Source organism: Chiloscyllium plagiosum, unplaced genomic scaffold (assembly GCF_037043375.1).
Source record: "Chiloscyllium plagiosum isolate Xiang-an unplaced genomic scaffold, Cpla_swu_hap1 HiC_scaffold_17, whole genome shotgun sequence".
In the NCBI taxonomy this organism is placed as follows: Eukaryota; Metazoa; Chordata; class Chondrichthyes; order Orectolobiformes; family Hemiscylliidae; genus Chiloscyllium; species Chiloscyllium plagiosum.
In genome coordinates, this window is record NW_028270155.1 from 55,443,689 (window position 1) to 55,459,687 (window position 15,999).

The 15,999-nt window shown below is 38.9% G+C and overlaps 2 protein-coding genes across 3 annotated transcripts in view; one reads left to right on the forward strand and one right to left on the reverse strand.

Annotated features, from left to right (window-relative positions):
• Positions 1 to 6,999, reverse strand: part of LOC122558739 (uncharacterized) — a 120,489-nt gene extending 113,490 nt beyond the window's left edge. The window contains exons 1-2 of one of the 2 annotated variants that reach the window (XM_043707532.2): positions 6,447 to 6,999; positions 1,492 to 2,078 (exon numbers count right to left, since the gene is read on the reverse strand). In XM_043707532.2, coding sequence (XP_043563467.2) covers positions 1,741 to 2,078; positions 6,447 to 6,855 — 747 coding nt within the window. In that variant the 5' untranslated portion in view covers positions 6,856 to 6,999 and the 3' untranslated portion in view covers positions 1,492 to 1,740. Of the gene's footprint in view, positions 1 to 1,491; positions 2,079 to 6,446 lie in introns of those variants that run through there. The other variant, XR_015759966.1, reaches the window with a different exon arrangement.
• The window catches only part of ctcf (CCCTC-binding factor (zinc finger protein)), a 41,425-nt gene continuing 31,517 nt past the window's right edge, over positions 6,092 to 15,999 (forward strand). The window contains exons 1-2 of the mRNA XM_043707054.2: positions 6,092 to 6,245; positions 13,214 to 13,978. Of these exons, the coding sequence (XP_043562989.2) occupies positions 13,219 to 13,978 (760 nt within the window). The 5' untranslated portion in view covers positions 6,092 to 6,245; positions 13,214 to 13,218. The remainder of the gene's footprint in view (positions 6,246 to 13,213; positions 13,979 to 15,999) is intronic.

Consider the following 15,999-nt stretch of genomic DNA (forward strand, 5'->3'; position numbering starts at 1 on the left):
AATAGTTGGTAATAGACTGTTGAAGAGTGAAAGCATCATGTTTGCCTCCAATAACAAGTCATTCTTGCTGTGTTCACACACCAACAGCACATTTACTGACTGACAGTTCTGGCAGTTACAATGCCCTTCCCTTTGAAGTTTGTGTGTCATGTGTGAGCAGTCGTTATTACCCAGCACTATCAGAACGCCCGATATTTGCCCTTTCAACCTGATCTTCCCTCAGGTGGAAGAGGATGAAGTCTGCTATCTACGTGTACAGGGGCTTTGTCGCCTCCCGGATACTTCAATGGACTTTGGACTCTCACCCTGGTTTAAGGCTCTAGATCTTTGTGAGGATGACACAACCAAATCAATACCTTCTCAGTGAAGTGAAGCTTCTTGAGGCATTGTCCTGGCTCACCCAATGTCAGTCTGATGCCCCAAGAAGACCGAGTTCTAAAGAGAATAGTTTAACCCCTCCCTTCTTGCATTGGTTCCGTTTGTACTCCCTTTTCTGCATATCTGGCTCTGCAATTACTGTCAGCACAGTAATGCAATACATGTAATTCTGTCAGCCTGTCTGTGGTCAACAGTAATCTTCAAATTCCACAAGCAACTCGTCACTATGTCTCCACTAGTTTTGCCTGAGCAGCTCAGCTGCCACTTATTGGGTGGTTTTGAAACAGCTCCAAAGCTAGATCCATCTTGCTGGCTAATCTTTGTTGCTCCATATATAAGGAAGGTATTCTCTACACATTCCAATTTTACCATTTTTGTGTTGCATCAGCCTGATTACGTATGTGATGTCACAGTCTTGCACTTTTGACCACATGCAGGGGATGCACCTAAATGTACCCCTCCAATTGCATTAAGTTCACATGGAATGCATGGAAGTAGGCCTGCGGAAGATATGAATGAATTTCATAACCTTTGCATCTTAATTATTGAGGGTAAAAAAAAAATCTCATCTGTTACTGTAGTACTTTTGTAAAGTTGTTTTTATCAAACCTTGTACTACTGGCATCTAATACACGAATGTTCCTCATCTGTCCATAATATCAATCTAAAGTCTTCAGACTTTACAATACAAATTCAGCGGATCTCACTCTCTGGTGCTCTTCTGCTTTTGGCCAGCAAAAAAGCTAGCTTGACAGTAACAGTAGCAAATTTTGGCATTTACAGCATGACTTATAAATATGTGGTGTACTTAGATCAAGACATTACTTGTTCTTGGTCTAATTGGAATGCACCTATATACTTGCACCCTGGCCTGGATGTCACAACCAGTTTGCACAAAATCAAAATACCAGGTGCCACTTTTTGCAGCCAGCTAATGGGGGAGACTGGCTGAGTTCTTTCATATAAATGTAACAGAGTGACATGTTTAAAACATTCTCCGAGGCCCTATAACATAAAAACAGCTTAATTCAGCGGATTTCACTTACTTCCAGGTTAGCAGGACAGACTGATAGCATAGTTTATCCTAATGATCCCAACATGAAATCTGTGAAACAGGTTTTAAGTGACTGGTTTTATTTTGTTGCCTCTGAACAATATTCATTTATGCATAGACTATTTAGGAAGATAAAGTAATTGCCAAGTTACGAATAGAATAGCAATTTGTTGTCATGAGCATTTTTACAAAAAGAAAGTGAAAGTTACATAAGTTGCTAAATCACAGTGTCTAAATTAATGACATAGTCATAAATAAGAAGAAAAAAAAGTACAAGTTCATCACAGTTCAATTAATGACTCCTGGGTTCAGGGTATGCTGTAAAACTGGGCCAAATTGCCACATAGGGCTGGGCCAAGACAAACACGCTGAGACAAGATCTCTATGCTGGACCATTGGAAGACCCAGATGCACCTCTGAAGCAAGGACGAGACCACCACAAAGTCGAGACCTTCACACCGAGCTGCTGGAATACCCAGAAGGTGCCGAAGTCCTCCAAGACTTCCACAGCAGGACAAGAAGGCACTCCAGGCTGACATCGCCCTCTTGGGCAAGACTGCCTGCCAGCCGCCAGGGCTATACTGCCATTCCAGGCTGTTGGAAGCCATCTTGTCGCTGGACGTGGGCTGGGAGAAGATGTCTTCTGCTAAAGTCGTTAGAAGAATATAAGGTGCCATAGTAAATGGAAATATTTTTTAAAAGGCATAGAAAGAAAAAGAAGCCAACGGAGTAGACTAGCTCTGGGATCCTGGGCTGAGATGCTCACATGTTGTGCTGCTACTTGGTCACTATCTTGAAAAAGGACGGTTTGTAGAGATGCCAACTTTGTAGGTTCAATTCCACACCACCTGAGACTACCCTGAAGGACTCTCCTTCTCAATTTCTCCCCTCGGCTGACATTTCTTTCTATTTAAAAAGCTGTCCTGTAGTCCAGCAGCTCTATGATAACTTTACCTTTTAATAATCCAGAATCCCAGGCTAATGCTGTGGGGCCTGCATTCAAATCTCTCCAAAGCAGGTGGTGAAACATAAATTCAGTAAAGAAACTTGTCTAATGACGACCACATAACCACTGACGATTGTTATAAAAACCCATCTGGTACACTAATGTCCTCCAGGGAAGGAAATCTGCCATACTTAACTTATCTGACCTAGATGTAACTCTAAGCCTACCACAAGGTTGACCCTAACTGCCGTTTTGGCAATTAGAGATGGGCACAAAAGGCTAGTCCATCCGGCAATATCCAAATCCCAAGAACAAACTTAAAAAGAAATTATAAATGGAGAAATTTAAGGAGAGACGGTCTTTTTTCAAATGTTGTCTCAGCAACACCACGTCAATGAAAATTGTACCAGTGTGTTGCTTCATCACCAAAGCATACGGAGATAGAAGACAATTCAAGTTATGATTCAACTGCCTAAAATACACTGCTGATAAGGCTCATACATGAATGACGACAGCTTGGGTAGAGGTTAACATAATATTGTTAACTGTGGAAGTGTCTCCCAGCAAGATTCAAATATCTTCCAGAGATGAAAGATAGGTTAAATGCTGATGTAGAATATAACTATAAAACAAAATTATTGCATCAAACTTAAGTCTGCAATTAACCTGTAATTAAAGCTCTTCTTCACTTGCCTTTTGTGTACATTTGTTTCAATCTCTGCCGGATTTATGTATAATTACATTTGCAATTTTCTTCCATTCTTGTGTGAAGGTGTGGACTTATGCCAGAATTTAGTTTTATTCACTATTAGCACAAGTCTGTTGCCCAAAATGTCCTCATTCACATAAGTGACCATGAACTTGGTAATCTATTCATCACAGTACACCACAGATAATTCATTAGTATGCACTTTCAAGACAGATGACTGAATAGTAGCTAGGAATATGAACCTACAAGACCTTTTATTTCCTAATCAATAAATGTTGCAAATATTTATAATGTATAGCATTTTGGCTGTGATAAACTCAAAATTCACCACAAATCAAGACCAAAACTGGAGACCTTCCTGATCTGTACATTCTATCACTGTGTGGAGGTGCCGTTGCTGGACTGGGGTGGATGAAGAAACACCGCTCTGAAAGCTTGTGATTTCAAATAAACTTGTTGGACTATAATCTGGTGTTGTGTGACTTCTGACATTGTTCTACCACCATTCAACACTTGGAATTTCCTTTCATTTCTCTCTAGTCTAAGTGACACTTATACTGTTTGTAAGTGTCTAATGGTGGAACTACAAAACAATTGCTGGAGAGTGGGGTTTTACATCTGTTTTATCTGGAAAATTGAGAAGGCAGATACCAAATCTACCTGAATAAGATAAACTGTATAAATAATTTAATAAAATGAGAGCATTGGTTTTATTGATATTTTTGGGTGTCCAGTAGCTGCAGAGCCATAATCTACAATGAGACTTTAAGAATGAGAGAATTATTACATAAAAGAGCAAAGCAAACTTGGTTAAAGATTTAGATTTGATTCCAAACAGTATGAAAACAGGCCCTGTGGCCCAACAAATTCACACTGTCCTTCTGAAGAGTAACCCACCCAGCCCTTACATTTACCCTTGACTAATGCACCTAACACTCTGAGCAATTTAGCATGGCCAACTCACCTGACCCACACATCTTTGGATTGTGGGAGAAAACCCACACAGACACAGGGAGAATGCGCAAATGCCACACAGACACTCATCTAAGGCAAGAATTGAACCTAGGTCCCTGGTGCTGTGAGGCAGCAGCTAACCACTGAGCCACCCCAGGGAAAAAAAATTAAAAACAATCAATGAGGGGATAAAGTTGATCTAACTATCATTTTACCACTCTACCATAGGAAAAAATTATAGTGGTATTAAGGGAAAGTACTTCTAACACTTTCTTTGAATACTATATCAATAATTGAGCCTTTTGTTCATTGTACATATGCCAACTCTTTGATAGATTTTTACACTTAGTCCTGCTTTGCTACATACTCCCTCAAGTTTGGCATTTTTTCATCCATTTTCCATTTGAATTATATTGAATCTTCTTCCACCCATCTGTCAGGCAGTGCATTCAGGCCATAACAGCTTGAGGCATATAGTATAAAACTGACACCTCATTTTATTTCTGCATCTTTTTCCAAATATCTTAATTCTACATCCTTTTATTACAGACCTTTATATCACTGGGAACAGTTCCTCTTTGTTTTCTTGTATTAAAAACCTTCGTGATTTCAAACACCTCTGCTAAATTTCCATTTAGTCTCCCTACTCTTGAGAAAAAAACACCTCAGATTCTGAAGCCTTTCCAGTTACCAAAGTTCACCATCCATGGTTCCATTCTAGTGAATCTCCTCTGCAGCTTCGCTACAACTAACTGAGCTAAACCAATTCCTGGTTCTTAAAGCAGGAATTGGTTCAGCTCAGTTGGCTGGATTGTTGGTTTGCTGAGCAGTGTAACACCAACAGCATGGGTTCAATTCCCATCACTGGTTTGAGGTTGCCATGAAAGACTCTCCTTCTCAACCTCTTCCCTTCCTTGAGATCTAGTGGCCCTCAGGTTATATCACTGAATTATGCCCGAAACGTCGATTCTCCTGTTCCCTGGATGCTGCCTGACCTGCTGCGCTTTTCCAGCATCACATTTTCAGCTCAGGTTATATCACCACCAGTTGCTTCTCTCAAATGAGAGAAGCCCCTATGGTCTGGTAAAACTAGAGCAACACAACAAATTCTTAAAGCATGCAATATTCCAGTTGGGGCCTTACAAAGTTTGTCAAGATTTCACATAACTTTGACTTTGTACAATGCTTCACTTTATAAAAAACAAGGAATTCTGTATGTCTTGAAGACCATTTTCTTAACTTATTCCTCCACCTTCAACTTGTGTACACACCCTCAAAGTTTCTGTTGCCACACCTCAGAACAATACTGTATAGTTTATGCCATTTCACACATTCCTCAATCTTCCTACTAAAATGTGTCACTTCCTTGAATAAATTTCATCTGCTGGGTGTCTGCCAATTTCATCAGTTTATTAGTTCAAATATCAAAAAATAGGGATAAAAGACTTGGTTAATGAAACCTCAAGGAAGATGTGGCAGCTCAATGTTTTGGGCAAAATCTCAATGGTTCTGCCCAAAAAGGCCAACACCGTTTATTTGTATTTCCAGCAGTTATCTTGTTGCCTTTAATTGCAGAAACGTAATTTATTTAACTTATCCATTAAGATAGCTTACACATAACAGCATTTATAAAATGGTGGTAAAAACAATGACTGCAGATGCTGGAAACCAGATTCTGGATCAGTGGTGTTGGAAGAGCACAGCAATTCAGGCAGCATCCGAGGACAGGCCTGTCCTCGGATGCTGCCTGAATTGCTGTGCTCTTCCAGCATTTATAAAATGGTCTGACAAAGTCGACAGCAACAGGTACAAACAGATTCGATTGGGGAAACCACTTGGCCTGTTTTTCGCCAAATCATGCCGGAGACACCACGTTGTTCCCTGTAGACGTCACCTCCGGGATGGCGGCCTCTCGACCCGGTCGTCGCTCCCTTGCAACCGTTTAAACCGTTTCTTTTTGAAAGCGAAATGTTCGCGCGTTTTCAGTCTACTACCCACAGTGCCCTGCGCATGTCCCCACAGTTGTGGCGCTGCCGAGCATGCGCAATCAGGGAGGGCGCCGCCATTTTCTCTTCTCTGCTCTAATGGGAACGTTTTAACCGATTGGTGCCGCGCTTTCACGGTGTTTCGGGTGGCCGGGCGCCTCACGCGGGCACGGGGAGACACCGAAAGGGAGTTTTCTTGCAAGAAAAGACGGTGAAAATGTAAGTGAGAACGGTTAGAGGGGCCAAATGCAGGTCCTTTGTGCCGCCTCTAGGTGTCACGATGGGGCTTGTCGGCGCTGGGTGTGTTTGTCTCCCTCTATCGTTATATTCAGACAGAAAAAATACTCGGGGAAAAAAAAACTTGCAATCCTGTAGCTAAAGAAATCTCCCCAAAAGGCGGCCCCGAAAAATAAAAATCACCTCGCCGTCCGAAGGCCCGCTTGGGGGAGGGGCGGTTGCGGCGGCTGAGTCCTCTCTGGGGCTGGTTGCTGGCATGCGGGAGGTGAGGCCGGGCCTTTCCTCTTTGTTCCCGCGGCTCGGCTCCCCGGCTGCGGCCGCTCCACAGCAGCGCCTGCCTTCCTTCCCACTCACTTCCCCTCCCCCGTCCGTCCGACTGCCAGTGCCTTCCTCCCTCTCTCTCTGTGTCTATCGCCAGGGCCCGCTCGGTGGCAGTAAATTGCAAAGAGCTCCCTCTATAACCGGGCTGATCGCAGGCGGCAGGGCAAAGTGGCGGGTTATTTCTAACGGGAGATTGTGGGTGGGTTGGTTGTGGGGGGGGCAGAGGGGGAATGGAAACATATCGCTCTCGCCCTCCCCATCCCGTCGCCATTTTAAGCAAACCAGACTCATTTTTAATGAAGCTTTACAATCTTAATCCAACAAACGATGGCAACCCTACCACCCACCCCTCACAATACCTACCTTCCAAAACTTTTACTTCTAGTATGAATCAATCTAGATAAGCAAATCCATTATTTGCAAATGCAATATGTCAAGTGTCTTTGAGAAGGAAGTAGCACATAGTCTGGCCTGACTCTCGCTTTGGTGTTAAGCCTAACCTAAGCAAATTTACTGTAATCAACGTAGCGCTTAAATCAAAAGATTAAATAGTCATAATGGTTTATAAATATTTTACATTAATTAAAAGTAGTGAGTTGTCATTTTATGCAAAATATTCCACATTTTAAATAGGAAGTATAATTATTTTAAAACTTGTTAAATTATGCATTTACCATAACTATTTCTCAACTATTACAAATGTAAAAGGCCTAGTCAATTTTTAATCTGAACTTTTAAATTGAATTGTAGCCATTAAGACTTCAAGAATTCCTGCATTTTCTCAGAATATGGCACTTGACTGAACTTGGGGGTAAAAGACAGCAACAATTGTACTGTCAGCAAATTTTTCTAACCTCCTAAAGTTGTTTTTATCTATTTCAAGTGGATGTTCCATGCACTTTGAGGAAAATGTATTCTTGTGAGTATCGGTAGGGTGTGCTGAATACTTTTTTTTTAGCTGCACAGTTCCTGATTTGAGAAACCCAATACTGTGTAACAACATCAGGATTATTGTTTTGGAATTGCAAAATATGAATCTTGACATAATGCTTACAGACCTAAAAGTGCAATCTGACTGTCAACTGAAATGGGCAAAGTGTAGATTTGCAGCTGTTTCTGAATTGCTGTCAAGTTGCTATGCTGAAATAACTCTTAAAATTTGAGGGCAGTATTAATAGAATAATTTGTCCATCTGTTGGTTCAGTGCAACTTGATCATAGGTAACAGTGTTTGGAGGTTTAGTGCACCATTTAACTTTATTTATCATGGAGTGGGTTTGAGGATATTTCACAACTACTTGCAAGTTTCATAAGAATTTACATGCCACTTTTTTCTTTGAAATTGAAAGAAAATTGGAGTTTTCCAAACCTGCAAGGGTAAAGTCTGTTTCCACATCAGCTGAAGGAACTGAACTAATGGTAACTTTATGCTGAACATTTGATGTCAAATTCATTTCATGTTGCTTGAATTTTAAACAAAAATTTTTGATAAAATGTAAATACCTATGCCAGATTGTAAAGTTACAACCACATCCATGGAAACTGGTTGTGCTGAGATGATCTCTTCTCTTGATGGGAGCTTACCAATGTGAGGTGACTTAGGTGCTTGTTAAGAGGAGCCACACAAATACTAAATTAATAGGTGGGAAGTAGTGGTCGCCTAGTGGCATTATCACGAGACTGTTAATCCAGAGGTCTAAGTGATGTTCTGGGGATTCTGGTTCAAATCCTGCTAGAGCACCTAAGGGAATTTGAATTCAATTTGTGGTAAAAATAATTCTGCATGCCTGTCTTTCTCAGTCAAAACATTGAGTATAAAATTTGGCAAGTCAGTTGCAACTGATTTTAGTAAGGTCACGTTTGGAGTATTGTGTAAAGTTCTGGTTGCCACCATGTAGGAAGGATATAGAGAGGGTGCAAAAGAGATTTATCAGGATGTTACCTAGCTATAAGAGGAAGTTGGACAAACTTAATTGTTTTTACTAGAACATTGGAGGCTGAGGGGTGACCTAATAGAAGTATATAAAATTGAGAGGCATGGATAGGGTGGGTAATCAAGCTTTTTTCCCCCAGAGGTGGTGGCAGAAGCAGATATGTTAGCACAGTTTAAGAGGCATTTGGACAAGCATGTGAATAGTCAGGGAATAGAGGGATATACCATGCGCAGGCAGACGGGATTAGTTTAGAATGGCATTGTGATCGGCACAGACCTGGTGGACTGAAAGGCCTGTACTGTTCTGTGTTTTTTCATAAACAAGACTGATAGGGACCTATATCGTGAAGGTGTGGGCAAAATCGGTTTCCACTGTTAGGTTTAAAATGAGGCATTGTGCTAATCAGATCTGTCACTCAATCTTCCTATGCAGTATCTTTGTTATTTATTGATAAATATATAGGGCAGTAGTCTTTAATGTCTTTGTAAAAGTGACCAAAAGGTATGTGAAATAGTACAGTGAGTTAAATAGAATTGTTGACTTCTCCTGAGGCATAGTGTACTTAATTAAATTTCCAAGATAAGTGAGAGCTTGCTTTGTGATTTCATTCCTATAAAGTGATACTATATCTGGAATTGGATGGTTACATGTGAATTTGACATCAGTATATTCTTTTATTTCACTAAATCCTAGTATTCCAAAAGCTTTTGGAATGCAGTACTGCATTGAGTTCCGGTCTCCCTGCTAGATCAGTTTACCTACAGTTTGGGAAAGGCCCTTCAGCCCAACAGGTCCACACTGACCCTCCGAAGAGCAACCTACCCAGACCCATTGCAATACCCTAAACTTACCCCTGACTAATGCACCTAACACTAAAGGACAATTTAGCATGCCAATTCACCTAACCTGCACATCTTTGAACTGTGGGAGGAAACTGGAGAACCCAAGGAAACCCATGCAGACATTGGGAGAATGTGCAAACTCCACACAGTTATCCGAAGTGGGAATCGAACCCAGGTCCTTGGGACTGTGAGGCAGCAGTGCTAACCACTGTGCCACCCTTGCTGTAGGAAAGATTTTGTGAAACTTGAAAGGGCTTAGAAAAGATTTGTGACGATGTTGGCAAGGTTAGAGGGTTTGAGCTATAGGGAGAGGCTGAATAGGTTGGGGCTATTTTCCCTGAAATGTCTGCGGCTGACGGGTGACCTTATACAAGTTTTTATCAAATCAGGAGTATGGATCGGGTAAATAGCCAAGGATTTTTCTGCAGGCTAAGGGAATCCAACACTAGGTTTAAGGTGAGAGGGGAAATACTTATAAGGGACTTAAGGGTCAACTTTTTGATGTAGAGAGTGGCGCATGTATAGAACAAGTGGTGGAGGCTGGTACAATCATAACATGTAAAAGGCATCTGGATAAGTATATGAATAGGAAGGGTTTAGACGAATACGGGCCAATGCTGGCAAATGGGACTAGATTCATTTATCTGGTAATAATATCTGTTTGGCACGGATGAGTTGGACTGAAAGGTCTGTTTCTGTGCCGTGTATCTCTATGACTGTAAATTTTAAGAAATGTTGACTGAAGTCCAGTTGAGAACTGGCTATAGGTGAAAAAGCTGGATGATGGGTGTAATGTCTGCAAGAGCTGAACATCTGACTATTTTATGATAAATTTATATTTTACGCTGAGTTTGAGAGTGAATGTAGAATTATGATGTAACCAAGATTTTAGAAAGAATTTTGAGTTAATAGATCACAAATAAGTTGCGATATTTATTTATAAATTCAAATAGTCTTTCAAGGGTATTGGTGAATTTGGGAGGGTTGAGAGGACTGGAACTTTCCAAAAGACAAGTTGAGGGACTTGGGTGTTGGGTGATGGCACCAAGCAATCAAAAACAGGATGAGGTTGATACAAACAAGTGAACAGGGAGTTATGTCAAAGCCCAGGAGATGTCAAAATTAGTTTTGCAGCTGCTGCACCAGTAGAATGGTATATCATTTCAGTTGCAACTTGAAAGCAGCCACCTGCTACTTAGAAAATTCATAAACGATGAGCAGAATTACTACTGTGAAGACATTTTCCTTGTAAATGAAGACTATAATAGGGTAGAGAAAGTAAACCCAGAAAAGATGGATCATGAATTGCGATGATGTACATGCTCGTGGTTCTGAGAGAGAAACTTAGGATATGTCCAGAAATATTTGTTGAGACTGTGTGATTATCAGCTGGCTGGGTTGCCTTGAATGACATTTGAAACCAAGACTGTTTTGCCACTGTACTGCAATTGTTTCCTGAGGGCATGGTTGGAATGCTAGAAGGATGAAATCAAGTGAACAGAATGGTCTTCATGTGTATTGACTTATGAATATTAAAAGGACATTTAACTGCTGCTTTCTCCTGAGTGACCTTCAAAAGATGGTGTAGTTGAGTGGGTGGAGAAGTCACTTAGAAGTCATGTTTTCCATTACAAATAACAGTAATTAAATTATAATTACTATTTGGTGATGAGCTACAATGTTAAATGTTTTTAGTCTCATTTGGCTTCACCCTAATGGGGGATAAACAATTGCCATAGCAGATCATAGCTTTTGAACTTGACCACCTTGTGTAGTTGCAAAAAAAAGTGTTATTAATTGGAATGGGGAATGAACTTATCCAGGTGTATTAGCTTTAAAACTGTGATGAAAATCATTGATTAAATAGTCAGGGGCTTTCCAAGTGAAGGGACTTAAGCAGAGGAGATACATTCCCATGGGGCTGAAAAAAAGAGCATCCAACGGTTGAGCTCCTTGAATGCAATTAAACTGAGATCAAGAAAGGAGACTTGGCATAACTAACATTTAAAAGAATTGATCTGAGCATAAAGATATAGAGATCTAATAAAGAAGTAAGTAGGGGGGATGAGAGTGAGAGAATAGAATAATAGCTAACAAATATTTTTTAAAAGTAGTTAGTGGCAAAGTAGGGCTGATTAGGGACCAATTAGAAGGCATTCTTGTGATGATGTTGCTGTGGACCAAATGACTACTTTTCATTTAGCTTCACTAAAAGAAAAGAAAATGCTGCATAAGTAGCAATATAGGAGTAGTGACTTTGGATAAAATGAAATCGGATAAATATATTATTAAAAGTTTGGCGGACTTCAAAATAGAGATGTTATCTGGTTAAGATGGATTCCATGCCCTGGTATAGAACAGAGCCCATGAATTGTGGCTCTAACCACAACTTTCCAATTCTCCTTCAATATGAGGGTGATGCCATGAAATTGATGGATTGCAGATGTGACAGGCTTTTTTTTAGAATTGGGGAAATAAACTTGGTAACTACAAGCCAATTTGCCTAAGGTCTGTGGAAAACTTGCATAATGAATTGAAAAAAATTAATTAGTATTTGCAAAAGTATATGCCCATAAATTAAAATCTGTTTAGATTTGTTAAAAGAAATTCATTTTTTACTTGTTTCATGATTTTGGCAGGAAGGTTGTGGAGAAGCAGTATTTGAGTGCACTAAGGCAGTTTTTAAAAAAAAAAGTATTGGATCTTTAGCTTTATCAATAGTCACCCAAAGCAAGGAAATTATCTTGAATTATTATAAAACACAAGTAAACTCTCAGCTGGAGTATTGTTCAATTCTGGGTACTCTGCTTTGGAAACATTTCAAGGCATTTTGAAAGAATGAAGAAGAATCTTTGCAGTATTATTCTATGAACAAATTCATTTGTATAGACACTGACAAAATTGGAGTAGTTCTACTTCGATAAGAGAAGATTTTAAAATGACATCTGATCAAGATTTTTAAATCAAGATGGAATCTTATGAAAGTTTGCTTGTTGTAAATTTCAGAACTCCACGCTGCCGTAAGAATATAGTGTTTTAATTTCCTCTTCAAATATTTACCCTTTTCTTTTGAAGATTACTATTGATTCTACTGCCATCAACTTTTAAGTATTCCATATGACAAGAGCTTATGCAAAAGCATGGTTTCCTTGTGTTACCATTGGATTTTTTTTAAACCAATCTTCTCACATCTATGTTCACAGATTCTGCCACTTGAAATTATTTCTCATTTTTCTTCCAAAAATATAATACATTCAAAACTTACATGACCAATATTAACACTGTATACAAGTGAGTGATAAAGCTGTTTCTTCTAATATTCCTCAATACATTTTAGAACGATTATCAATATTTACAGTGTTTATTACTTATCAAATGTACTGCTTGACAGAACTTTCACAGGTTCCAATCCTTGATGCAATATGGATAAGGCATCTTAAAACATGCCTTATCCATATTGCATCAAGGATTGGAACCTGTGAAAGTTCTGTCAGGCAGTACATTTAGAGTGTCTGTTCTCTTTTGCAGTTTTCTGGCCTATCTTCGAAGAAAGGGAGAGTGGAATCAACACTGTTACAAACATTATATGATGCTGCTATTATTTTTGTTCATTTGAAGTTTTAAACCTAATAATAGATGGTATAAAACCAGAAAAGTTTAGTAATTGCATGCTTTTTCTCTAATAGAATTTTTATTGAATTATTTGAAAACCAGGTTCTATTTGGTGCCACTCACAGTAAAAACAAATCTGGTGATTTTACTGTTTCTAAAGTGAACTTTAAATTATATTGTCCTGATTTTGTAAACTGTAAAACACCACAATAAATGTTGATAACTTTTTGTTTATGTTTTAGCTGCCATGGCGACTGAATCGGAAAATGTGGCTGTGGAAGAGTCCGAAATGTTTACGAAGGTCAAAGAGCACAAAACTTATCAAAGACGACGAGAAGGTGGACAGCCAGAAGATGTCGATGGGCAACAGAAAGAATCGGAGGGTGGTGAGGTAGCAGCGGAAAATATGAACAGCAATGTGCAAGTGGTGATGATGCAGCCATTGGACCCTACACTACTTCAAATGAAGCAGCCAATTGAGGGTGGAGCTCATGAGTCAGACACTGTAGATGACACACAGATTATCACATTGCAGGTTGTGAATATGGAAGAGCAGCCAATAAATCTTGGGGAGCTGCAGCTCGTGCAGGTAGCCCAAAGCAGCATTGATGAACTGCAAGGAAACTATGAAAATGAAGCTCCCAAAGATGGACTTCAGGAAGGAGATCCTGTAATCTGTCATACTCTTCCCCTACCAGAAGGCTTTCAGGTTGTGAAAGTAGGTGCCAATGGTGAAGTGGAGACAGTGGAAGATGGTGCAATAGAAGTGCGAGAAAATGAGGATGCATCTGCTGCCTGGCAGAAAGATCCTGATTATCAGCCACCTGTAAAAAAAGTCAAAAAGAAAAAAAATAAACTACGTTACAAGGTGGATGATTCCAAAGATGTTGACTTATCTGTATATGATTTTGAAGAGGAACAGCAGGAAGGTTTACTTTCAGAGGTTAATGTAGAGAAGGCAGTTGGAACTATGAAGCCTCCAAAACCAATGAAGATTAAGAAGAAAGGTATAGTAATGTTACAGTGTTTCACTCCCAAATTTTACATATCAATTGCACCACTTCAAAGTAATTTATTACTGCATGTATGGAATATTTCTGAGGGATGTGATGAAGCTCAGGATGTATGCCTTTCTTTCATTTGGGTGATATTGGTAGATGTGACAGCGGGGTTTGAATAATTGCATAAGATCTCTTAAAATTGTGCAGTGCTTAGTTTGATCTTAGAGTCTTGCATTTAGTTTTTTATTATGCAAAACATTTTCCCTTAGGTTTTTTTTACCTCTAATCTCTCTCTATTCCTCTGGACCTCGTAATCAACCTGAGTTTTTTTAAGTCATGTAACAATATTGTAGTTGAATTTGTTACTACATGATTTTGTATATCAATTGCTGTCTTTGGGGTGACCAATTCAGATGTGACCAATCTGTTGTAAGTAACAACTTATTGTTTCAAATAACAACCTTGCATCAGTAAATAATCTTGCTTGTTGACAATGCCATGTGATAAAACTGTGGGATAAAATCCAGTCAAATAGTTACTTTCATGTGCATTGGTCAGTATAAGAGGAGACTATCCCTTTCCCCTTATCTATTGGAATTGTGTTGGGATGGTTTAACCGCTGTAGCATGCAAAGATTTAGATTTTTAATAACCCTACCAAACATTAAATGTTATCCAAGGCAAGTGCTCAACAGTTGAGTTTCCAATTCTTTTTAGCAGATGTACTATTTAAGGATGTAATGCCATTAGTACTAGTTGACAAAAGAAATGTTTAGAGCTGTATCACCTTTGTTGTCCAGATATTTGGTTAATTTTCAGCTTGAGCATATATTTCAGATTTTCTTTTGGTGGACAGTAAATCTGAGATGAGAGGCTGGGAAATCTGTTTTGTTTCGTGATTCTTAGGCTGCATTCAGACTAGTGTAAAACTGAGAGCAAGTCACCTAGCATAAATGGAGAGCAGCTCAAAGGTGATGAATCTAGCAACCTTGTCTTGCCACAGTTCTACGAAGATCAAAATTTTAGTGATGTGATTGAACTTCATATAATCTGGAAATACTGGATAATCGTGTAATGTTCCTCTGCTATTTGAGTGCAGGAAATGCTTTAACTCAGGGAGAATAGCAACTTGTTCAAGTATTTATTAATGTCACGAACAAATAATATATTAAAAATAAATACAGCTCTTTTTACTGTTAGATGTTTTGATTGAGAGAATTGTGAGTTAATGTGATCTCCACATTTTTGTAATTAATATGCACATAGGACCATATTAATAGCTTGAGAAGGGAATGGATCACAATAGAATTTTCTGTCTTGTTTCCTAAATTATTATTTTCCTGAGAGAATGTTATTAATCCTTGTTGCTTCAAATGTCTCTCTGTGCTAGACCCTGATGTTCAATAGGGAAATGTATAGTTGTGTATGTGTTTAAAGTGCTATAACAAAAGGGAATACCATTTCAAACAGATGTCACTGTTTTATTCGTAATGGTCACATAATCATTATTTTATAATAAACAAACAGTTCTGTTTGGAATCATCCACTGATACTTAACTGAGTTGGTTATGTAAAAGGTAGAAATCACCTGAGATGATTTGGCTAGATAAGTTACAATTAAATTGCTAACAAGAATGAGATGAGATTTATATGGCTGATACTTCTGTGAATATCAGGCTGAAAGATGCAGCAGATAGTTTACAGGAACCCCTTTGAGATGTACTCTAATACCTGTGTCATTTCTAATGTTAACCCTTTCGTTAAACAAAGGTTTCCTCTTTTAAAGTTTTCTTGAGCAGACTTCTTAACTGAAATGAAAGTTCCTATCTGTTATCAAATACATTAATCCTCTTGCCTCCACATGTAACTTCTTTACATGTTAAAATTACTTTTAAAAATGACATCTGACACTTATAATTTTATGGGATGGACCAATTTGTTTACAAATTTTTAAATGTTTTGACTTGATATTGTTAAGTTTGGACATTAATTGTTTAAAAATGTACACAATATTATAAATGTCCTGCA